The sequence below is a fragment of the Agelaius tricolor genome, unplaced genomic scaffold, assembly GCF_023055355.1.
Source record: "Agelaius tricolor isolate 1412-34295 unplaced genomic scaffold, bAgeTri1.0.p SCAF_17, whole genome shotgun sequence".
Lineage (NCBI taxonomy): Eukaryota > Metazoa > Chordata > Aves > Passeriformes > Icteridae > Agelaius > Agelaius tricolor.
The window spans coordinates 6,398,036-6,423,187 of record NW_027269277.1 but is presented as its reverse complement, the minus strand read 5'-3'; the positions used below and the strand labels follow the sequence as shown (position 1 = coordinate 6,423,187).

The 25,152-nt window shown below is 47.6% G+C and overlaps 1 protein-coding gene across 1 annotated transcript; it reads left to right on the top strand.

Moving 5' to 3' along the window:
- Positions 1 to 13,736: 13,736 nt before the first annotated feature.
- Positions 13,737 to 21,740, top strand: LOC139597209 (G-protein coupled receptor 83-like). The gene is made up of 4 exons (XM_071442257.1): positions 13,737 to 14,657; positions 16,234 to 16,359; positions 17,940 to 18,073; positions 18,584 to 21,740. Exons 1-4 carry the CDS (start codon positions 14,280 to 14,282, stop codon positions 19,206 to 19,208), a joined length of 1,263 nt encoding a protein of 420 aa, XP_071298358.1. The 5' UTR covers positions 13,737 to 14,279; the 3' UTR covers positions 19,209 to 21,740.
- The last annotated feature ends 3,412 nt before the right edge of the window (positions 21,741 to 25,152 follow it).

Sequence of the window (25,152 nt, the reverse complement as noted above, 5' to 3'; positions counted from 1 at the left end):
GTTCTGGGATGTGAGAAGAGCAGGACTGGGCATGTGATTGATCAAACAGCTGTTGCTGAAATTAGCATTTATAGTGTTAAAAATCAAAGCCAGCCTGTCTTGGAATCAATTTGTTTGTTAATTTGCTTTTATTTTGGGGAAGTAGATATGTTGCTCACCAGGTGCTTTGTAAATGTAATATCCTTTGGTGTTCTTGAGAGACAGGTTTCATTCTGCATTCTTTAACTGTGGGAAGGATGGGTGAGATGAAACAGTCATCTATCCCTGAGGAGACACAAGCAAACAAACAGTAAAGGAGGAGTTCAGGGTGTTGGGAGAAGGTGTGGGCAGGGAACTTGCTGTGTAAGAGACAGTTCAGTGCATGCTCTGCATGTTTGGTAGGCTTAGGAAAGAGAAATACTCTGTTATTCAGTGTCAAGTATAACAAAGAAGTTGTCTTACTTTGTGTATGTCAATATGGGGAACTTTGCAGTCTGTCACTGTAAGGAGCTGACAGAAACCCAGCCTGTAGGACCTTCTTACTGGATCCTTATTTTTTATGTTTAGGGGTTTTTTTCTTCCAAGGAAATGCTTCCTTTTTAGAGGCAAGTAAAGAGCAGCCATCCTCTTTGGGTCAGGCTGACCTGCTTGGTGAGAAGCAAACAAGCCCAAAGCAAAGCTGAGGGTGGAAGTGAGCACAGTGTGTCCCTGCCTGCCCATGGGCTCCTGCTGCTGGGGCTGTGCTGGGACTGTGTGAGGGAATGGGCTTGCCAGTGAGACAGTTCTATTCCCCATGTTACTGCCAAATGCAGGAAGGTCTAAAGCAAAACATAACATGTGGGAGGGGCCACTGACGTGGGTGCTTTTGGAGTGTCAGTCCCTCCAGGTTTGGTGTTTCCTCCCATCCTTTTGAAAACTTCCAGGTTGTTGTGCTTTGGAGCCAGTGAGGTAAGGGGTGTACAGCCAGATTTGGATGGGCTTATCAAAACTGAGCCTCTCGTACAAGGCTGAACATGAGAGTTGTGACTAGTCCAATTTGCAGACTCTCAGTTTGTTAAACATCAAAAGAAGCCAAGGAGTGAGAGCAGCATGGGAGTGAGGAGGTGGCTGTTCAGCTGGTGGGCACTGCAGTGCTCCAGCAGGGCCACAAGAGCTTGTTAGAGCTGAAACAATCCTCAACCTCCTTTCATCAATGCCCTGTGAATATACAACTCAGTAGGTTACAGCTGGCATGTGGCCCCAGAAAACTTCCCTTCTGCTTCATTTTCTCAATGCAAAAGAAAGAATTTTTCTTGGGAAGAGCTGCTGTTTGATTTATCTGCTCAATGGCCCAGATGTTCGAGCTCATGCTGCTATAAACATGCCTGCAGATGTTCCTGCATACATGCACCTGGATTTTTGCACCAGCCCAGTGTACAATACCTTATTCCAAGGGCTGTGCAGCCACAAGGGAGGGGCCTCATAGGTTGTACAGCTGCACAGGAGGGCCCTGCTGCCCACTGCCAGCCCTGGAGCCCTTGCCTGGCTCCTGTCCTGTACCAGGATCTGGCCACACTCTTAAACATGGAGCTCCTTGCAAAGCTGAGCATTTAAAACCATTTCCCACTGCTGAAAGCATGTCATGCCTTTAAGCTGTAATCTCTTGTTTCACAAAAATGTCAATGCACATTTCCTAACTGAAAGATTTTGCTTCATTAAAGCTGGAACAGGCATTCCAGCTCTACTTTTGGAATATCTGAGGGAGATTTATGTCACAACTACCCCATTTCTTTCGAACAGTCTTCACAATGGAAAATGGAAATTATCCTTTCAGTTCACAAAGCTGTTTTGATGTGACCAGAATGATTAATTTGATTTTCACAAGCTATGACTGAAACTGTTAAAAAAAATATATTGACCTTTTAGGTTGGGGCTAGAGCCTGCAGTAACTGAAGTTTGAGTTTGTCCCTTTCTCCAGTCATTAGCACAGACCCAAGGCAGCTGCCTGGGAAGGGCCAAAGATGGTCCTTAAGTGAAGCTGCCACCCAAGTCCAAGCTGCCCTTTCCTTGTGAGCTCCTCCCTGCACCTCCCTGCCCACCCTTGCTCCCTCTGAAGGTCTGGCTGCAGGTCTTGTGTCACAATGGATTGTGGCTCACGGTTCTCTCTCTGCAGCCTTTAGAGATTTTTAGTTTGGGGGTGTTCTGTGGGTTAGCCTGGAAGAACTGACCAGGATCTCCTGGCATTGCTAATTGCCAGTCTGAGAAGCCCAGTGGATGAGGAACCATGGCCTTTATGCCTTTGTTAATATTACAGATGCATAGCTCAGAAATGGATCCTCTCGTGTCCTGTTCTGATCCTCAGTGAGTGGAACCCACAGACTTAAGGCAGAACTGCAAATTTTAGGTGTAAAAATACCAGGTTTCACAGTTGCTTTATGAGGACCCTCCTGGGAAATGGATTGCTGGTGCTGTGGCTGAGTTATGTGATTTCCCTTGGGTGAAGCTCTACAAAGATTTGATAAAACTGATAGCAGTGTTTCATTAGCCAGCAAATTCCCAAAAGGCTGACCATCCACCAGAGCATCAAATTACTGTCTGCAGTGATAGAGGATGGGAGACTGGGCCACAGCTTTTAATGCTTTGAGAAACTCAGATAAATCACTGTCAGGGTAAGTTATCATCTTCAGTCAAGTTGAGAGCCTGAAGACTGGTTACAAGTGGAGAGGCTGTGGGGAAGGATCTGGAATCATCAAGCTGAGCCACAGTAACACAGTGCTTGAAATGCCCAGGGGCATCACTTAGCATAATGGCTGGTGCCTACATGCTGTGACCTCAGGGTCTGTTAGGAAGCAGCTGGCATCTCAAAAGGCTTTGGGAGTAAATTGCTGCTGCTCCTTAATTTTCTAAGAATCTGAATAGCAGTAGGTGATGTTGGTATTTCATCCCATGCTTCAGACAGCAATTTCATTCTTTGCCCAGGGGGATATCAGTATTGCTGAAACACAAACTATATCCTAATTTGTGGGATTTTAATAGTCAAGTGAAATGGAACCAAGATTTAAAATTCTTCTCATTTCAGTTTGCCCAAATTTTGCCCAATGAAACCAAGCACCTCCACAGACTTTGCCCATATTTAATCAATATCATCCATTTCTTGTGTCCTGAGCCACATGGCTCCTGCACTTGATCTGTAACCTCTGACAGCTCTTTAGCTACCCAGTCATGCTCTGTTAGGGCTTTCCTGTGGATCCTTTTCCCTAGGCTGCTTTGTGCTGCTTCATTTATCTGCCCTTCTGTGGTGGTGTTCACAGGGGTCCGAGGATGAGGGAAGAGACGAGGATCTGACTCCATCTTTCAGAAGGCTGATTTATTATTTTATAATATATATTATGTTAAAACTATACTAAAAGAATAGAAGAAAGGATTTCATCAGAAGGCTAGCTAAGAATAGAAAAAGAATGATAACAAAGGCTTGTGACTGACCGAGACAGTCTGGACAGCTGGGCTGTGATTGGCCATTAATTAGAAACAACCAACATGGACCAATCACAGATCCACCTGTTGCATTCCACAGCAGCAGATAATTATTGTCTACATTTTGTTCCTGAGGGGTCTCAGCTTCTCAGGAGAAAATATCCCAAGGAAAGGATTTTTCAGAAAATATCATGGCTACACCCTTCCATAACCTCACTGCCTCATTAGTGCTTCATGACAGCAGCTGCTTTATGGGTTCCATCCCTGCCTCCCCACCAGGATTTGTCCCACTGCCCCCCTCTCCCAGGGTGTCCTGGTGCTGCTCTACACACTCCATTGAGCAGTTCTTTGAGTCTCCTGCAGCACCCAGCTTTACTGCTGCTTCTCCCTAAATGGTGAGTCTCAGAAGAACAGCAAATTCATTTTACAAGAGTGTTGCCATGGCAATGCCACATCTGGATCTTGTGCCTGTTTGTACCTGGACTGTACAGGTACGTCCTGTAACTGAGAGTCTGGGATCAGGGAGCAGATGAGAATTTTGATGGAATGGCAATAAGTTGTAAAGCACATTCTGAACATGTCCTGCACCTTTCTGGGTCTGTCCTTGTCCTGCCAGTTGACAGTCATGACCCAGCTTTCTGTAGGTTAAAGATACATAAATTACTAAACCAAATGGAGGAAAGTCAGTGAACCCCTGGATGTCTTAAGGTGATGGCAAATAAATGTCACAGTGTGGACTGGAAGGGCAATAAACCTTAACTGGATTCATACCTAGCACAACAAATTCCTGACTGCAGGGCACAACCCCACACAGGACAGAACTCAGCTGGGCTTTTCTGACATCCTGGTTTGTTTTGTGTGATAAGAAAGAATCTTTTCAGCAGGTTGTCTACCTGCTCCATGTGACATTTCGATGCCAAACCTGTGTGAAGACAGAAGTGATTTGTTCTGCTCCTACTGAGTGAGCCCCTCGCTGGCTCCTGGCTGTGTGTCACAGTGATATTGGCTGTGGAAACGTGATCAGCCCAGACTGGAGCACAGCACAGAGAGGGAATGTGAGAATTGATTGAGGGAATCAGAGCCTTGCAAGGAAGGAGGGTCCCGAAGGAGCCTCAGAAATGTGAATTGCAGTTTGTGTGCGTGGCTCGACCTCCTCTGCTTATCTGGGGTTTGTGGCCAGTGGCCCCAGCCCAGGACTGTGGATTCCAGGCCTGGGTCACCACCCCCAGCCCTTGCCCGTGCACTCTCAAAACATCTGTGTTTGTGCTGATGCTCCTCACAAAAGCCTGAGATGTTTTCATTGCTGTCAGAGCTTTTAGCACAGACATTAGCACACCTTCCATGCCCTGTGTGTGAGCTCTGGGAATTTGGCTGCACAGAAAACAAGAAAAAAGTCATATTGTCCTAGATGCTGATTAGTAACAGATGGAGCAAGGTGGTGGCCAGAGGTTCAGGGCTGCTTTTGCCTGCTTTTCTGTGGCAAAAAGACACTACAACAAACAAAACATCCTAAACCAAATGCTTGTGCAGAAGTTGTTTGTTTGATTTTTGTTTCACGCACATGGGGATGTTTTCAGTGTTCTTGCAAATTTGGCTGGCTGCTTATGCTTACAACTGCTTCACCCTGCAGCAGCTCCAGCTGCTCTGCAGTGGCTCCAGAAGTCCCTGCCCAGCATGGGTCAAAGCAGAACTATGGATCAGAGGACACAAAGGCATTCTTTGTGTGCAGGGCTGCTTGTTTTGCTTCAGGTTGACTCATGCAAATGTTCCAGTGATTCAGAAAGAGACGATATTTGGTTATGGAGACCTGCTGTGCTGGGTCTGAGCTTCAGCAATTCAGGTGCTGTTGTTGATAATTGAACCTTTGTAATTAATAGCAACTTCCACTCAGGGCTCTCAAGGTTTTTGAGTGTTATCCTGTTAAGTTGGCAGCAGAACAGGTTTGTAAGATTGCCAGGCACAAAATCCTCTGCTCAGCATGGGAGAAGTTTGGATGTAATTCAGGACCACTTTGCTTCAGATGGACTATAATTAAAATTTCATAATACCTTCTGGAGGTCAGATTTATGTGCAAATCAGGTACACAGGTTCATAAAACCTTTTTGGCCGATGTTGGAGGTGCTGAAAGGAGACAGCCTGTTCCCAAACAGCTTATTATTTTTGAACATTCATGGGGCTAAGTTCTGGGAAATTTTAGGAAAACACAAACAATAACAATACCATTCATTTCAAAGGGATCAGGATTAGAGCTAAAGACAGGAATAGCTGTGTAAACTTCTAAGCTACTTTTATAAAATTAAGTGCATTTCCCTGTGTTTTGGGTCAGTCCTCAGCACCTTGGGAGCTGCTGGGATGTCAGGGGTTTTTTTCTCCCTTGTTTCTTTCTTTTCCTCCTGTATTTCTCCCTTGTTACGCAGTGTACCCATTCCAGAGTGATGTGTAATCACCCAAACCAAATCGCTAAGAAGTGATAGGAGAGAAACGTTTCTAAATTAGATTATTTGGCTCCCAAATTGCATCTTCCCCCTCTTCCCCCACAACTGATTTCAGGACAGCTGCAATTGCAGCCATGATCTATTGATGACCAGAGGAGATGGGAGCCCTCAGAGAAGCTGCCTGTTTGATTGATGCCCAAGTCTGTCCAGCCTAAGGAGAAGGTCCTTAACTAAAGTAAACAGCAGCAGAAAAAAAAAAAAAAGAAGGAATTTGTAGTCTGTGTTGAAAACCTCTCACACAGGAAACCTTCTCATAGACTTCTGTATTTCTTTTCAAGTTCTGACTGTTAGAAAAGAGGTAATACAGTCTCAAACTTCATTTCTTTCTCATTTTCAGTTATCTCCTTTCAGGCATTTCTTCCAAGCTGAGAGCCCAGATACAATGGTAGTCTCTGAAGGAAAATAGTTATGATGATGACTGCAGCCCTGGTGTCATTGTTCCTCCTTCACATTCTCCAGTATGAAAGAAATGAATGACATTGCCTTAAAAAATATATTCTGGAAGCAGGTGAGGTCTCATCAGCCTGATTCATCAAGAAAAGCCTTTAGGGTAGTTTGACTCAGACACCTTTTTCTTTCCCTAGTTCCCTGCACCAAGGAACTCCCATTCTCAGTGATTCAGTCCTTTGGAATGGCTTTATCTGTCCTTCAGAATGTTTTTTTCCTTTATTGTTAGTTCCAGGACAGTGAATAGTTCAGCACTTGCCAGTGGGTCTGGCTGAGCTGTGTTCCTTCAGCTTAACAGGGAACACATGAAGATGTTCTTGTCTCTTGCTTATTTTAGCTGGGTGAGGTTGACTTTTTTTCTTCTTTTTTTTTCTTTTTTTTTTTTTTTCTTTTTTCCCCCCCTACTCCTGTCAGTCATGTTACAGAGAAATAAAGAAGAACAAAGGCTGTCTCATTACACTTTCACTGCCAAGCAATTCATCTGGAATGTGTTTGTGTTTCTGTAATGTGGACTGTTGTGTGCTGGGGGGAAAACAAGACCAGATGATTTCTACTCTGCTGATCACTGTCAATTTACAGTATGGACAAGAACTTTAAAATACCAGTAACTTGGAAACTAAAAAAGTTTCAGGAAAGGTTTTAAAGGAGAAAGTGATTGACTGGAGAAGAGTTTGAGACTGATGGGGTGATGGTGCTGGGACTGCAGAGGTGCCTGGTGCTGTCACTGAGCCGAGGGTCAGCAGAGCAGTGCTGGGCTCCATGCTGGGGGCAGCAGCAGGGAGGATGTGCTGGCCATGAGCCCAGGCTGAGCTGCAGGAGGGGTCAGTGCACCCCATTCCTTGGAAGTGTCCTGCTGCCCTTGGCTCCCAGATGCCCAGGAGAGGAGTGGTCAGGTCAGGCTGTGGTGCCCCAAGCTCCCCTGGCTGCCCTGGGCAGGTGGTGGGCAGAGAGCAGGGCTCAACCTGGATGTTCACTTTTCTGTCTTAAAAATACTTCTACACAGTAATTTTTATAAACACCCCCTGTAATCCCCCACACCTTTGCCAAGTCACCTCATCAAATTACTGGTGGTACTTTGAAAAAAGTGCAGTCTCCCCATGCAGGGGGCTCTGCCAGGGCAGGGGATGGTGCCCCAGCCCTGTATCCTGGTGCCAGCATCAGACCTCTACAGCAGGAGACACACTGAGACCAGAAGCCTCAGACTGAACAGGAAAAAGGATTCTTCCAAGGGATTTTGTGGTTTTTCTAATATCTCTTTATCTTTAGGACCAGCTCAAACAAACATCTCTTCCTGGATACACATTCAGCTTCTTTTCTTGCCAGTTTTCCTTCAGATCCAAGTGTTACATGGAGTCCCTCAAGACCAAGCTGCTGCCACCTGCTCTGTGCTCACTTCAGGATGGAGCTGCCAGGTGGGAGCTGTGGGACCACAGCAGGAGAGTGGGGGGTGGTTTCTGGCACCTGCCCCAGCTTCTGCTCTCAGCTGGGAAGAACTGCTCTGGGACCACCTCCTGCTCCATTACCCAAAGCCAAACCCCAGGCACAGCAGTGTGGGCTCTGATTTGTGCTCCTCCCAAGGCTCTCTGTTTCCCTGAACTGAGGGCTGATACCACCCACCTGGCTTCCCCCAGCACCAGCAAACAGGCAAAGAGAAGAGAGGCTGGGATGTTATGGAGAGAGGGTAGCAGCTGTGTGATTTTACATAACAGCACAATTTTGGGACGTTTCAGCTGATTGTGCCATAATAGCAGCTGGTTTTGTGCTCCTGATGGAGCTGCAGTTGGTCTGTGCTCAGAAATGGGTCAGTGAGAGGAAGGAGCTGTGAGGGCCATCACCCTTCCACCAGGGCAGCAGTGGAGCTGTGCATTTCACTGAGCCCTGCCCTTGCTTTCCATCTCTGTCAGGAGGTGCTGAGGCACAGGGTTTGGCTGGGAAATGGTCAAAGCCCCTTTAACTCCAGCTGTGCCCCTGCTGCACAGCAAGCAGCGCTGAGCAGAATCCTGCCAAGCTTTCCTCCAGCACAGCCCTTGTTTGGAGCTCACTTCTGAGCACTGACATCACTCCTGCAGCTTGCCAGGGAGCCTTTGGGGGCCCAGGGAATCAGGAGAGCTCTGAGGAGGGGCACCAATGTGCTGGTGTGCCAGACAGAGGTTTGTCTTTGGGGTGTGTGGTGCCTCTGCTCCTGAAATTCTGGATGTTGAGAAGAGATTTGGGCATTCACAGATCATCTGGGAATGTGGCATCTGGCATCTAAAGGAAAAAGTACATGTACATTTTTTTTCCCCCTTGCAAGCCAGGAATTGTAGTGAGTGCAGCTGGGGCTGTAAGGAGAGAAAACAGAGCAGTGGATAATTCTGCTTTTCCTGGAGCAGTCAGATAAAGGGCAGTTGAAAAGAAGAAGGGAATGAATGCAAGAAATGCTTTTCATACTAGGAATGCAAGCTAACCCAAGCTGGAATTGTCATCAGTGCTTCCAAAACTTAGCCCCTGAAATATCTGAAGAAATAAAAAAGAAAAAAGAAAATCCAAGAGGGAACAAGAAGCACTGAAAAAGGCTGTGAATGCTTTAAGGGCAAAAGAATCCCAGTGGGAGATGCCCAGACTGGCAAGGATGTGAAGGGCACTGTGGAGTGGATGAGTGCTGGCTGGTGGGGGTGAGGGGTGAGCTCTTGGCTGAGCTGCTTGCAGAGCCAACCTCCCCACATCTGAGACAAGGCCACTTTCTGCTTCTCACTGTCATGGAGCACCACTGCCCTCAGGGAGGGACCCCTGCACAGGGCCACGGCCCCTGGAGGCATTGGCCTCCTCCAGCTCTGTACCAAGACCCCAAACTCAGCAACTGAACTCTGGGCTGAGAGACTGAAGTTGGAAATTTTATTATTTTAGAGAAGTATTTGCTTCTGAAGTATAGCAAAGTATTTTTATTTTTTTTTTTAATTGAATGAAGTAAAATATATTGTCCATAGCTAAAACTTCAGATGGTTGGTGATGGCATTTATGTCCTGGCTTTCATTCAGATTTTCAGTGAAAAACAGCATTTTCAGAATACAACCTGCAGAACACCACCTATTCTCCAGTTACTCTCTGAAAAAGAAAGCTGCTGCTCGTGGGTAGGTTTTGGGACTGTATGTTCAGTGCTCATGGCCTCCCTAGCTTCAGAAATGTTCCTTTCAAATCATGCTTTATTTTCTGCATCACTTATTCAAGAACCCTGGCTCTTGATTTCTGTCTGAACATTTGTAGCTGCTATATAGTCAGACTTTTTTGTTGTTGTTGTTATTTTTCAAAGCTTCAAAGTAGTTTTCCTTCCAGAGGAGTTTGCTTCAAACTAAAGAAAAAAGGCTTGACCGAGGCTTCAGGAGCAACTCCCCACCCTTTGCCAGTGTCAGCCAGCTCTGGAACAGCCCACCTGGCTTTTTCTCCTGTTATTGAACCCTCTAGAAAGTGAAAATTCCCAACATTACCTGAACGTGGCAGTGCACACTTCTGTCTCCTGAGGGACCATGAGTGACAGCAGCCACGTCAGCTGCCCTGTACATCCTGTCCCCTCTGGATCTGCTGAGCCTTCCTTGCCAAGGGCCAATCTTCTGCATTAGTGCATGTCAAATTCCCTGTCCTGAGCCAACAGAGACTCCCTGGGCTTTACTTCACAGCCATTGGATAGTCATAGGGAATGAACTGAAGGTTTAGACTAGAACTCTGTCCTTTCAGCTGAGAACAGCTTGCCTCTGCCCTCCTCAAGTGCTTTGCTGTGTGTGCTGCTCCTCTCTGGGCGTCTGGCACATGGAATTAGAAATAATTGTAGCTACAGTAGAGAAGTCATGGTAAACCTGTCAGGTACAGTGTTTTGTGCTAGAGCTGACTCTTCCTCTGGCCCTGGGGAGTTCCTCCTCCCCAGCTGAGGGACACTCAGCTAACCCAGGCTGCTCCCTAGGAAAGGACATGGTCCATTACAGTGAGCAGTTGGCTCCAAGGCCATGCAGCTCCTCCCCAGTGCTCCAGATCACTGTGAATAATTCAGATGTCAGGCTTCACTGCAGAAAGGCTGGTCTAGCATATTTGAAGGAGTTATTTCCAGCTCCTAAGGCAAGCATCAGCACCCTGGTATCCCACACGTGTCCTCCATTGTTTGTTCCCTCTGTCTGTCTGCAGCATGAGAATCCAATTACACTGCCTCCAAGAAAGCTCTCAGAATAAAAGCTCAAATCTTCTTTCAAGGGGATGCAATTCAGTATCTGGCAGAGACAGTTTGTGCCTAGTGCCTTCCTTCCACATTTTTCCCCCAAACAGGGATTTTTCTCAGGGAAAAAACAAAAGCCATTGGGACTGGTAAATTTACCACATTAGGAGTGGTAAATGTTATGATTTTGCCCAAAAGTCTGCCCTCATTAAGTGAAAATGTTTTGTAAAAGCTGGATTATAGCTGAAATGGCTCTCATGTTTCAGGAGGGAGCACACAGTGATTGATGTGGGTGGGATGGAGGAACACACAGGTCACCCTTGTGCTGCTGTGAGCTGAGCAGATCTTTCCCTCCCCAGGAGCCAAACCCTGGCTCACCTGCACAGAAATTGTTTTTTTTTGAATTGTTAGCACCTGTCTGAATTACAGAGCTGCTTTATTTAATGTATTACTGGGGTATTCACTCTGTCATCACCGAATGTGGGTTATTTATTATGATCAAGTCCATGAAATGTCCTGTAAAATTCCTGTGCCTGTTCGTCCCACGTTTTCTGAGTCACAAGAGCAGGAATAATCATTGCAAACGGAGAAGAATACAATGTCCCAAGTGCATCAAAGCAAATATAAAAAGAGAAAATGTTGCAGATTCGTGGTATGTAAGGAATGTCCAGACCTTTATTTCTAACACACCTTTTGAGTGAGATAAAACTTCAGGGGTTGTTCTATAGCTCTTGTTGTTTCTGTTATTTATCAAACTTTTATTTCACGTAGAAAAGAGTAAACTATGAAACTCTCTAGGGCAGAGAAATCTTGCAAGAAGTTGCATGGTGCAGCAAACACATTGAATTGAATTTTCCTCATTCGGACTTGACAATTTCAGCTGTTGAATTTTCTCCCTTTGGATGAGGCTCAGGCACTGAAACTTCCTGTCTGCTTCCAGCTGCTTTCAGCTTTGAATGGCAGGGCAGAGACACTTTCTTTTTCAACCCAGAAATCTGATTATTGCACCAGCAGACCTTGGTTTAGGCTTTGCCAGGATCCCTGCTCCCAGCTGGCAGGAGAGGGGATTCTCTCCGGGGCTGGACACTCCTGGTGGGTGCTCTGGGCATCAGCTCTGGGTGTCCTGAGTGCAGACCCAAAGCAGAGTGGCCCTTTATCTCCAGCAGCTCTCACCTCCTTTCCTGATGACATGGGAAGCCCACACTCAGCATCAGGAGTGCAGCTCAGGGAAGGATGGATGAAGAAGACCAAGGCAAGAAACCAAAGAATCCACAGCTGGAACATGATGGGAATATCTGCATTAGGAAAAGTTTTAATGCAGTGGCCTCAGGTTCACAGGATTTCTCATCTGCCTTCTTGTGAAGTTTTTACATACCTCATAAATATGAAACATAACAATCTGCAGGGACCTGTGGGGACAATTTTATTCAGTTTTTGAGCTCAATACTCCAGTGATGACAGCATTTTCTGTACATCTTCGTGGGAGCAGACAGGGACAAGCATTTGAATGCAGGTACCCACTGAGCCTATAGTAACAGCCAGCAGAGAAAATCTCCACTGCTATTATGATTTGCCTCATCATTAAATTTTGTCCAGTAGTGGAGATGAATCATGTCTTTAGAATTAATTTCCTTAAAATAAGCTTAAATTCAGGTGCAAGTGCAAGCAGCCTCGACCCTGGATGCTTTTACATGCTGTACAATGAGTGTGACTGCTGAATTATCTCACTTCTCTCTGTCAGGCAGGAACAACTCCTTGGAGGGAAGTACAGGAAAGATTCCATGAACCCACTGAGCTCAGGGACTTGTTCCCAACAGCCCCTTGGCCTCCATGGGCAAAGGCAATGAACCATGGCAATGTCCTGTGAAAATGTTTGAAATCTGGTGTTTTCATGTTCCCAAGGATCTGAATTTTTATAGTATAGCTCTGATTTCTCTGGTCCTCATCAACATTGATCTGCTGATGAGATTACATTAGATCACATTAGATCTGCTCAGAAGGTGGATATGCATCTCAAGTGACATTTCAGCAATCTGACATTTCTTTTCAAAAGAGCATTAACAAGGAGAATGCTAAATAATCTCACAAAAAATGAAAATTTCCAATAATTTCTGTCTCAAGTAGTGTCAACATGTGAAAGTCAAAAATCTTCTACAGAAACAAAGGGTGGCACAATCACCTGGGTGGCTTGGCAAAAGTGCATTTATCCTATGCTTTGTCTGTCTGCCTGAGAGGAGCCAGCACCAATGCATGATGAGCCCCAAATCCTGCTTTGAGCAGCTCAGAATGTTTGCAAGTGAATAATAACTGCAGCAAACCAGCATGTGATTGCTGAAGTGTTTGTACCTGCAAGAGAATAAATCTGTTCTGCAGGAATATGGGATGAGAGTCACCCCCCTCTGGCACCTGGGACATCTCACTGCTGTTGGGGTCATGCATGTGCATGTTTCCCCCTCAAATCCCAGTACCTGAAACCTGCACTGTTTTGAGACTCAGGGAGCAGAGGGGAGAACTCCAGCTTTCGTGGCAGTGGACAAAACACAAATGCTGCTGTGCCCCCTCTCCCTCCTGATGCACAGCAGGGAAAAGGCAGGGAAATGGCAAAGGGGCCTGTTGGAGCCATATACAGCAAAGGAGCCCAGGGATGGAGCCCTGTGTGTTCCTGCAGCCTCTGCCAGGCTGCTGCAGAGATGCCAGAGGTGCCTGAGTGCCCTGGGGCTCAGCACAGACCCCAGCCCAGCCAGGATGCAGAGAGTGGCCATCCTGGGTGCCCCCCGTGCATGCAGGGCTGCTGCTCCTGCTGTCAGATTGCATTTCACTTGTCACTCTATCCTCTGCACCACATGAGAGCAGGAAGGGGCTGGGGCCGAGCACAAGGGCCTCAGATGTTCTCTGCTAAAACTCTGGGATGAAGAGAAAGAGAAGTGCCACAAAGTAGTGAAGATGCTTCACCCCCATGCAGCAGCTGTGCTGGGTGTCCAGAGAAGAGCAGAGAGCAGACAGGGGAGATCATAGCACATCCACCCTCCATCTGTGTTTTGCTGCTCTCTGGATCTGCACATGTCAGGCTGCGCTGTTGCCCACGTGTGGGTTGTGATACACCTCAGGAAAAACTGGGAAGAGATCTGCCATTGGCTCCTTCCTGTGCAGTGTGTCATCTGGCAGCTGTGTATATCACAGGGAACACAGGGACCATTCTGCTGATGAACAAAGCTGCTTCACTGAGTTGTCAGAGATACTTGGAGGGGGAATAGCAAAGCGAAAGGCAGCCCTTGATTTTTTGCTTCTGCCAAGCTCTGAAAACTCTTGGGAAATGGAAACCTGATGGATTAAGGACTGTGTGGAGAACCAGTAAAGCAGATTTCCGAGGATAAGTTGCAGATTGAAGAAGAACAGTCCCAAAAGGAATTATTCACTAAGATTTATTCCTTGGTGCAGAGAGAAAGTGTTTGGGGATCTCTGATATTTCAGCCTCTGAATCAGCATCTCTGAGGGGGACATATGGGACTTAAGGACAGCCGACAGGGAGCCTCTGAGGTGAAGCTGATGTGTCCCCAGCACAGGCAGAAGGACCCATTTATCAATCCTTTTCTCTAACTCGCAACCATGGGGCAGATTTTTGAAAGGCAAGTGTGTGTGTTCCCTCCTGCAACCACTGGCTTTAGCAGCTGAGCTGGCAGAAGGCGCTGACGAGTGTGGCTGGACCGGGCTCTGCTGCCCCAGCCATGAGACAGCACACCTGGTTCCCCTTGCAGTACATGCCCAAGCCCTTCTGGAGAGCAGAGAACCACAACACCACCAGCTTCTTCTCTGCACTGTACGGCTTCCCTAACCAGTCCTTCTTCCACAGTGACTTGAACCTGGAGGACCTGGGGGACTTTGATAGCGGAGCCAAGTACGAGGGCGAGTCCCAGAGCCGGACAGTGCAGGCGCTGCTGATCATTGCCTACTCTGTGATCATCTGCATCTCTCTCTTTGGCAACATCCTGGTGTGCCACGTGGTCATCAAGAACAAGAGGATGCACTCTGCCACCAACCTCTTCATCGTAAACCTGGCTGTTGCTGATGTGATGATCACCACCCTGAACACCCCCTTCACACTGGTGAGCCCCGTCCAGCCGTGCCTGCCGGTGTCTGTGTGTGCCTGTCAGCTGTGTGCACTGGGATTGAAGGGCTGGGACCAGGCTGGGATCCAGACTTTCTTTTGCCCCCCACCCCTTTTGCCTCCTGGAGAGGGTGCAGTCATGGCCCCCATCCCAAACACCCCCTGAGCAAGTGGAGCTGGGGGCTCACACCCCCTCCTCACAATCCATTGCAGGGGTCCCTCTGCTGCAGCTTCCCCCTCTGCCTGGGCAAGGCACAGGTCTGGGAGCCCTTTTTGCCTGTAGATGGGGAAGGAAGTGGGGACAAGTTTGACACGAGAAAATCCAGCTAATGGCTGGTTTCCTATGGAAACAACATGAACCAGGTCAGTCCCTGTGCAACATCTCAGGGAAGTGTTCAGGCTGCACTGAACAGTGTCGGTGGCGTGTCCCTCCCTCGGCCACTACAGACGGTGCTTCCTGGGGTTAATGGTCCTTTTTTATTTTCAGAGACTAGAAATATATATGATATAAAATACTATTAAATGAATGAGGTGGGGAAAATGAAAGATTAATTTCTTGCCCCACTGTCACAGACTATACATGCCATGTACACAGGACTCTGCTCCTGGATTTAACCCAGCACTCCTGTTCAAAATTCTCCTGCTTCATCCCTGCCCAGAGCGCTCTTCAGCCTTCCAAAAGCAGATTTTGAATTAGTTATTGGAATTCACCCTTTCTTAAATTGATGCTGTTTCTTTGGTGGGACTTCCCTGCCTTGCTCTGATGGGATTTGCATCCTATAATTTGTTCAGGGAGAGCCTGGTGCCCTCTTGTGTGTTCACACACAAACAGCCGCACACTGGGCACGTGTAATTAAATTTCTATCAGCTCTCTCAGGAACGAGCTTTGCACCAGCTCCAGAGATCCAGCACACTGCTCCAGTTCAGTGACAGTCAATGCTGCAAGAGTCACCCCTACAGGGAAATTAATTAGACTAATTGAAAACAGATTAGCTAGTCCAATTTTCTGTGGACAGATGCTTTGTAGTAAATATACTTTACTTCAAATTAGCTTAATCTGCAGAAAAATGAGTGACATTAATTTGTAATTAATATTACACAGTCAGGAATAACAAGGGAATGAGGCAATTTGGCACATTCTCCTCTGCAGAAAAGCCATCATCAGTAAGACCTCTCTGGGAACAGGTGAGATGGATTCCATGGATTTCTCTCACTAAGTTTGGAGACTGTGCAGCTTTCAGCATCCAAAGGTATAATGTTTTCTGGAGGCAACTAGTGTTCCCTGCAGAGCCTTAGCCTCAGAGCTAAGATTTCATGTGTTCTAGAAGGGCCATGGTAAATTTACAAGTGTACACATGTACACACCATGCACAGAGCACTGCTCAAGCCATTGGTTTGCACAGTGCAGTAAGTCTCACCTCACTTTGAGACCCTCTTGCAGTCACTCTTTCTCTAGGAAAAAATGAGGATAAAGCACCTCCAAAGCCTCAGGAAGCTGTATTAAAGCACCTGGGAAGCCAATTTGCTTCTCTTTGGGTACTGCCCCTCTTAATCTGATGTTGTCTGTCCTCCAGGTGAGGTTTGTGAGCAGCACCTGGGTTTTTGGAAAGCTGATGTGTCACATCAGCCGCTTTGTTCAGTACTGCTCTGTCCACGTGTCTGTGCTCACCCTCGCTGCCATCGCACTGGACCGGCACCAGGTATGTTGAAGACACCACTCCTGTGCTTGCTAGAAAATAATGTGCTAAATACATATTTGTTTCCTCCTCAAATCCCAGTACCTGAAACCTGCACTGTTTTGAGACTCAGGGAACAGAGGGGAGAACTCCAGCTGTGGACAAAACACCCATGTTTTTTACAGTGAGGGTGGAGAAATACTGCAATGGGCTGTCCAGAGAGGTTGTGGTTTGTGACAGTCTCTGTTCCTGGAGGTACTGAAAAGCTCGGGAGATCAGTGCCAGACAGCCTGGTCCAGCCCTGCTCTGCCTGAGCCATTGGGCTCATGGGCTCCCTGCCCTCCTCAGCCCTGCCTCAGAGCACAGGGAATGAGTGCTGAATTCAAACATCAGCCAGCCCACACGATCTCTGCACACAGATTTAAGAGAGTCTGTCTGTTCCGACGCTTGCCTCATTCCTTGCCTTAGGCTGGAAACAGTAAGAACGATGTTAACTCATCCAGTTCAAGGTCAGAAATTCTCTCCTACTCCAGCCCTGTGATACTTACCAGCCAGGAAAACCTTTCAAGTCAAGCAATCAGTACAGACTGAAGGGTTTCCTTAAGTGAAACAGAGTTTGTAATTTGTTCTTTAGCTGATGAGCGCTGAGTGCTGGGAGGCCACATCCAGCAAGGTGAGCTCTCAGGCAGATTGGATTTCTTGCAGTCCTGGAGTCACAGAAAAGCAACTTCAGGTGATAAATGCCGAGGCTGGATGAACTTCAAACCAGGAACTGGCTCCACCTGGTGTCAGAGAATCACGGGGTCTGCTGAACCACAAATCAGCCACTTCTGTCCTTTTTACCACAAAGAGTTTGACAGTCTGCCCATTTCATGTGCACTATTACAGCTCCTGAAATCAAAGCACTTTGACAATGATTCATTTTAATCAGTAGATTCTGAGTTGATGGCAAGGCATGGCTAGGTATCAAGAAGTGTTTAATTAAGGGCAAAAAATACATGCCCTTTAATTCAGTGGAGGAGGTTCCTCAGGGCTGGAATGAACTAGTATGGCCCAAGGAGATAAAGACAGAAGTGAAGAGATGTCCTGGACTAAAGAGAAACCAACACTTGCCTCTATAAATATTGCTAATCCTGAGAAATACCACAGCAGACAGATACTCTGGGGGAGCTGTACAACTTGATTAAGTAGGTATTTATAATGGTACTAGAAATGACATGCATAAAATACCGAAGACCTCATCAGCCAAGAGATCATCTGGATGGCATGATAGGTCTATTTTTAATTACTGTTTCATTGCCTAAGGTAATCCTCCACAGTGCTTATAGCTCAACAGAGAGCTCACTACCGTGGTCTCTGGCATCCTGCTGATGGGTCATACAGAATGTGTTTCTCTGCTCAGGCTCTGGGCCAGCAGTAACATCCAATACACACACAACTTCATGCATTTCCCAGCCCTTGTGCTCCCTGAAGTCCTGTAAAGTGAGTCTCTCTGCTGTGGAGAGATGTGGAGATGTGGAGCTGCTGCTGCATGTCACATGCAACATGGGGCTTAAAGAGTGACCAAGACGCTGTAAATCCTCAGGAGTTGTTGTTCTCTGCAGGTGATCATGCACCCTCTCAAGCCACGCATGTCCATGGTGAAAGGAGGGATTTGCATCATCATCATCTGGGTTATGGCCAGCTGCTTCTCACTGCCCCACGCCATTTATCAGACTCTGACAAAGTTTTATATTGGGTAAGACATTTACATATTTTTTGTTGCATGATATTTGCAAAGCCCCAGATAAGCCAAGGCCACACCCCTCCATCCATGATATTAGATATTAGATATTAGGTGAAACAGAGAAGTTTTAGTTTCCTTCACATGGCTGCTGTGTCTGTCACAAAGGGACAATGACAATCGATGGAATTGTTTCCAGGTTGGTTCATTAGTTGTTTTGGGCTCAGAGGTTCAACCGTGTAATTTGGGGCAGGCACAGGGGAGAAAGCCTCCTTGTCAGCAGAGGATACAGATGCCAATATGGATGATTTCTTTCTTTTCCTGGGGATGTGTTTAAGATAACCTTCACTGGAGCCAAAGGTCAAACCTAGAGTAAAATTTTCCATTGCAAGTGGCACCTTCCTATGACATCAAATGAGTTCTGCTACCTGTACCTGTACTGAAACTTGTCTAAATGTCTGGACTGTTTGTCCTCAGATGTGCAGCTGGTAGTGGAACTGAGAGCTCTTTCTCTTTGATCTTCAGAAACAGAACCATCCGAATGGTCTGCCTCCCCAGCTTCCCTCCTCCTGCTGATCTTTTCTGGAAGTACTTGGACCTGACTACGTTTGTTCTCTTGTACGTCCTGCCCTTGCTTGTGATCTCCATCACATACACCATAGTGGCCAAGAAGCTCTGGCTGAGGAACGCCATCGGGGACCTCACCATGGAGCAATACTATGCCCACCAGAGGAAGAAGAAGATGACGCTGAAGATGCTGATGGTGGTGGTGGTTGTGTTTGCCGTGTGCTGGTTCCCCCTGAACTGCTACGTGGTGCTGATCTCCTGCAGGGCCATCCACAGCAGCAACGCTCTGTACTTTGCTTTCCACTGGTTCGCCATGAGCAGCACCTGCTACAACCCCTTCATCTACTGCTGGCTGAACGAGAGCTTCCGCGCGGAGCTGCGCTGCCTGCTGTGCGTGTGCCGCCGCAGGAGCACGGCTCAGGGCCACGCTCTGCAGCCCATCTCCCCCCTGTTCCGCCGGGCCAAGCCTGAGAACTGCCCCTGCAAAAGGAGCAGCACGTGCCAGAAGGCACAGACCCCCTCCCAGAGGAACTCTGCAAGGACGGACATTTCCAGCGTGCAGCCGATCGTGGCAGAAAGCTGAACCTTTCATCTGACAGCTGGGCAGCATCACACAGGGATTGCAAAACCATGGGGAAAATGGGTTGGGAAAGGGCTCTGGAGACCATCAACTCAACCTACAGCATGCAAACTTCAACCTTTGACTGGGTCATTCAGGACCTTGTTCTCTCAGGTATCACAATTCTCTAGGGATGAATTGCCCACTTGTGGGCTCCAGAATGAGGGGTGTTGAGTGAATTTTTCATTAGAACAGTCAGCAAAAATGAAAAGAATTATTTAACAGCACACAAAGCCTTTCATGGTCTAAGCAAACATGGGGAAGCTACACTGGTTATACACACGCCAGCTACACACTGTGGCTTGATGTAAAGCTGTTAGGGCTTTAACTTTGTGAATTGACATTTCTCGGCATAAAATCTAAATAATTTTCACTTTCAATAATATTTTATTTTTTACCAGTCCTCAAGAACTGTGTTCTTTGTGGATTCCCTGCCAGCCTGGCAGCCCTTCCCCTCTGGGTCAGCCTGTCTCCCTGTCCTGTAGTTATCCTGTGGGCAGCAGCAACCTTTAAGCAGCTATGGAATTGGGGGTTCTGCCTTTGTCTGAGATGGAACCAGCAAACCAGACCTGCAGGTTTTCAACCCAAAAGGCAGGAGATGGAAGAAGTTTTACCTGTGACATGTAAAGAGTCATGTATTCCCTGCTCAGTTAAACTGAGCATCTGACAATGTGCCACAGCATTCACCTCAAGCACAGATCCTTGTGTTGCAGCTACATTGCTGGTGGCAGGGCACACCAGTGATGGTCCTGGTCCAAACAGTGTCTCTGGAATTCAAGAGATAGCTGGGATTCCTGGGGATGTGTGTGCCTGACAGCTGGCACCAGCAGCTGCTGCTCTGGGGGCTCACAGTGGAGCCAGCCACCACATTTCAGAGCTGGGTTTGGGTCACTAGAAAGAGATGAGAGCACATGGCCAGCTTCAGCCTATGGCTATGAAAAGCCACCAAAGTTGTGTTCTCCTCTTTCTCAGAAAGAATTACCAGTTTCTTTCTGTCCATTCTGCACTGGCTCAGCCCTTTTGTTGGTAAAGGGTTGAGCTTCAAAAGACAGTGAAAAGGAAATGAGCTTCAGTCTTCCCATGCAAAATACTCTAAATTACACCTCTATAGCTGAGCATTTCCACCCAGACTGGCAGTATGTCACAGCTGCAGGCCTGCGTGAAAGGCTGTTTCAATTTGGAAATCAAGATGCTTTGATAGGTACAAAAATATGTGACCTGAGAATGTATTTGTATTTCAAAAAGAAACTGCGAAGGGGAGGAAGGAGTAAGAGTAACAGTAATCTTGCTTTTTCCTAAGTTATTGTGGGAAGGAGGAGGACAACTACAGCTGGGACGGGGACCCGGCACGGCTTGGGACACTGCAAATCCCAGTGGCATTGACAGTACCAAGTCTGGGCTCCCATCTGAGGCACAATGATCTCTTTTCCTTCACATCTGCAGGAATTACTTTGCAGAGGATTTGCTATGGGGAGGAAATGGAATTAGAAACATCTCCTCAAAGAGCAAATACCCAGGGCTCAAGTATTGGCTCTGACCAGGTGAACTTTTGATTTGGTTCCACTGGAGTGGAGTCCTGCTGGAGCTGGCACCACAGAGGGAGTACCAAAACCTTTAATTCTGTGTTACAAGTAAATTACAGCATTAACCAGACATCACTCCTAACTGGGTGTTTTACTGTCTGGAAAACTGGGAATCCATGACACTGCAAATGGCATTTCCCTACTATTACTGTCTGGAGGTTTCTATAAACAAGATGTCTCTTCTTAAAAAAACAAACCAATCACAAATGCAAATAAACATTGTTACTGTAACTTAGTAAAACTTATTCAAATGCTCTTCTCTTTACATAGGAAAAAAATCAATGAGAATAAATAACGCAGCTTGCATGTATATCCCCACCCACTCCCAGAGAACTGTCAAACTCCTTACTCTGGGCTAAATAAATCAGAGTCTGTTCTTGCCCCCCATCCTTCAGCAGGTCAGCATGCTGGCTCAGCATCCCTCAGCCTTGTGTGGATGGACGGATGGTGCAGGCCAAGGTCAAAGCCATGGGCTGCCCATCTGCCCTTGGCAGCAGGGAGACATCATCCCTCACCTGGCAACATCATCCCTCACGTGGCAACATCATCCCTCACCTGGAAACATCATCCCTCACCTGGCAACAGCTCTCCAAGGGAGGGTTTGCTCCCAGATGAAAAGCTGACATTGTTTCTTCAGAGCACATCCATCCCATGCTGATCCTTGCACAGCAGTGCTTTCCCCATTAGGAGTTTGCAGTCTGGCAGTGTTGAGCTGCCTTAAAAAACATCATTTCTTTGAGGTGATTGTTTCTGTAAAAGTCTGGCAAACCTCCTTCTGATTACACACACCCTCCCACCGGATGCTCTTGCTTTAATACGCGCTCTGTTAAAATATCTGTGTGGTTGTAATAGAGTAAGATTTGATCCACCAATGTTCTTTGGGGGCTAACAGTCAAATAAAATACTGGTTCAGCACCCTTGCTCTCCTCTGGGTTTTGTGCAACTTTCAAGTCATGAAAAGGAGATGATATTCCCTCTTACAAGAGGATTAGCAAAAAAGCCAAGACTGCTGCTCGTGGCAGACATAAACACACGATCAAAACTTTTGTCTCCACGTGTCTTGACTTCTTTCAGCATGAAAAGTCCTTTGCACAAAGAAGTGCTGTGGTTACCCAGGTGAGGAGTCAGCCATGGATGTGCCCTGACTGCAAATGCTCTTTCATTGCCATGTGCTTCCCTGCAGCTCAGGCAGTCTGTGGCTGGTCCCAGCAGCACTTTTTGCCTGGCACGTTGGTACAGGCAGGAGCACAGGATACTTTGAGATCTCCTTGAATTTAATTGTTATTCTCCAATAAACACTTCCATGAAGAGAAGCACAGCCTGATCAATTCCTTGTGCATTTCTCCTGCTGGGATGCTCAGCCATCCCCAGGACACTCCCCTCCCCTTGCTGGGGAGCTCGTGCTCTCCCTCAACGAATGCAAGCAAAGAGGGCAGGAACCCTGCACAGCAAGTCTGCTACAGCTCTGCCACACATGAAAACTGATCATCAAATTCAGATTTGTTTGGAAGGGGCTGCTCAGTAACAACATGTGTGCTGTGACTGTGCCAGCCTCAGGCTCACTGGGAAAGCTGCAAGTAGGGCAGCAAGAGCTGGGGCAGGTAACTGGTCACCAAAGATGATGCATCGATTTCCAGCTATACATCTACTGAAAAACAGCCATATGCCAAATACAGAGCCCTGCAGCTACATCAAAATAACCCTTTAGCATTCAAAGTGTTAAAATTGGGTGATTGCACCAAAAGAAGAGACTATTTTTATTGCCCTCTCTGAAGAGCTGTTTCTTATCTCTTCTTTTGAAGAAACTTCCCAAGCAGAATAATGAACCTACACTGTGAATCATTTAACCAGCCCTGATGAGCTTGTGCAGCTCCACAGAGGGCTCACAGCCTTTTTGAGTCACTTCTGAGTGATTAAAAAGAAAGCTGCTAAATGGGTTCACTTCAGCATTGCCCAAAGCACTCTGGCACCCTCCAAATCCAGACCAAATGACTTTAGTTTGAAAAACAGGGAGATGCAGGAATAGGAATGTGTAAGTCAGAGGAATGGGAGAGACATCCCTCCATGGAGGGTTCCTCTCTCTTTGGCTTTAACTGTGGTAAGAAGACATCTGAGAGTCTTCTCATAGGGTGCTCTACCCCCCAAAACACAGTGTTGAACACACCAGAGGGGTCACCTGAGCTGATACTCAGTTTGGGATTGCTGCTATTGTCAAAGAGCCCAGTGCTCATTGCGCAGGAGTTAAGCTTGCCAGTGGAGTAATTATTAGCTAACTGAATAACTATTAAGCTGGTAAAACCGAGTTATTTGGTCTGACGCTTTACTGCTACTGTGGACTTTGGTCATTTAAAAATTTTTTTATCCCTGACTCAGGTACAGGAATTGCTTCTTCTTGATGATTTTTCCATACAAGAGAAGTGTTAACTCACACAGTTCAATTGTTTGCACCGAGACTGGTATCTCAGGTGAAGAAGAGTGGCCCTGGTCTTTTACACGTCAAAATGAGAAGCCACTCTTTTTTTTTTTTTTCACAGGAGGACAAAAATCAACTTTCTCAAGTGGAACATCCTCTTCTGTGGCATCTGCATTGATCTGTAAATGATCCTGAATTCATTTTTATCTTTAATATTCCTCTGTCACTATGTGGACAAGAGTAAGTGGGGTTTGTCTTGACATTCACCTCGCAGAAAGCTGGTGTAAAGTGTCTCCCAGGATGTGTGTGGGCAAGGGGCTGGGCATGGGTGGCTGCCGCAAAGATGGGAGAGAGCCTTCAAGCACAGGGACACTGCAGGAGCACGATGGAGCACGGAGGGACCGAGCTGCTGGCAGCTTTTGGGAAGGCTGAGGACCCGAAGGGTGGCTCATGACACAGGCTGTGTCCTGTCCCAATTCTCACCCAGGAAGGAAGGGTGAGAATCACCAAAGGCCAGGAAGAGCAGAGTATTTTTCAGCTGGAATGTGTCACACTGAGGTCCTGTCATTGCTGAAGGCCTTATGACTCTTTATAAGATCTGCATTGCCAACAGGGCTTTATACAGGTACTTCATACACCTGGGCTGGCTCAGCTGCTTCACCTCTGCCTGTCTGTGAAATGCAGGAATCGATGTCACCAGTGACATCAATTTTTATTTTTATTTTTATTTTTATTTTTATTTTTATTTTTATTTTTATTTTTATTTTTATTTTTATTTTATTCCTGGAGGTTTGCTTTGCTGTGTTCCAGAATGTGAGGTGTGGAGAAAGTGCCCCCGCCTCTGCCCACTCAAACACCACTCAAACCGGGACATACCCTGTGGGTTTTCCCCCGCACATTCCAGCTCGCTCGGCTGCTCCTGTGCCAAAGGAAGTTTTGAGTTCAATGAGCAGGAAAATCCGCACGGGTCTCATGGCCACTGTGGTCCGGGGAGCCGAGGGCTGAAGTGCCGCTATCTAATGACCGGTGCCGCCGAGACCCACCGGGAACGGCCACGGCAGCGTCGTTCAATGGAGAAAATGAGCGGAGAGGGGGCACGGGGGGAGCGGGAACGGCGGGAGAGGGCACCGGGAGCTCGGGAACGGCGGCGGGAGCGAGGAGAAGGCACCGGGAGCTCGGGACCGGCGGCGGGAGCGAGAAGGCACCGGGAGCTCGGGACCGGCGGCGGGAGCCAGCAGGGGGCGCTGTGTCACCGCCCGCCGTCAGGGCTCCCACACGGTCCCGCAGCGCCCGCTGGCGGCCCGCGGTTCCCGCCCTGCTCGGCCCCGCGCTCCGAGGGGGAAAAGGCCCCGGGACCGCCGGGACCGGGCGGGGAGGGCCCGCGAAGGTGCCCGTGAGCCGGGGAGGGCCCGCCAGGGGTGCCCGTGAGCCGGGGAGGGCCCGGGGAGGGCCGCCGGTTTCGTCCTCAACCGCTCGCCCAGAGAGCACCCAGGCCTCACTGACTGCCGAGCTCGGCAGTGCCGGCGTGCTCCGAGTGAGCGGGGGTTCCTCTGAGAATTTGAAAAATCATATCAAAATGTAATTCAGGGTTTGAGAAACACCATACAGACTTGGGCACCGGTCTGAGCTTCTCAGGCATCTGCTGCAGGAGAGAAGAATGTGATATGTGATAAAAAGTGTGTCCATGTGCCCGCTTTCCCTGGAGGTTCACCTGCTGTTCGAGAGGCTCCAGGTGCGACAAACCAGGCACCCTGCTTGGTTGGGATGTGGCACAGGGACACTGCAGGATGTGGCACAGTGACACTGCACCCTGCTCGGTTGGGATGTGGCACCCTGCTTGTTTGGGATGTGGCCCGGGGACACTGCACCCTGCTCTCTTGGGATGTGCTGCAGTGACACTGCTTGTACTGAT

Bases quoted from the DNA above. Each gene is read 5' to 3' on its own strand.
- LOC139597209 (XM_071442257.1), top strand. From the start codon at position 14,280: ATGAGACAGCACACCTGGTTCCCCTTGCAGTACATGCCCAAGCCCTTC. The intron at 14,658-16,233 runs GTGAGCCCCGTC...TCTGTCCTCCAG, and splicing joins TGAACACCCCCTTCACACTG to GTGAGGTTTGTGAGCAGCAC. The intron at 18,074-18,583 runs GTAAGACATTTA...TTTGATCTTCAG, and splicing joins CTGACAAAGTTTTATATTGG to AAACAGAACCATCCGAATGG.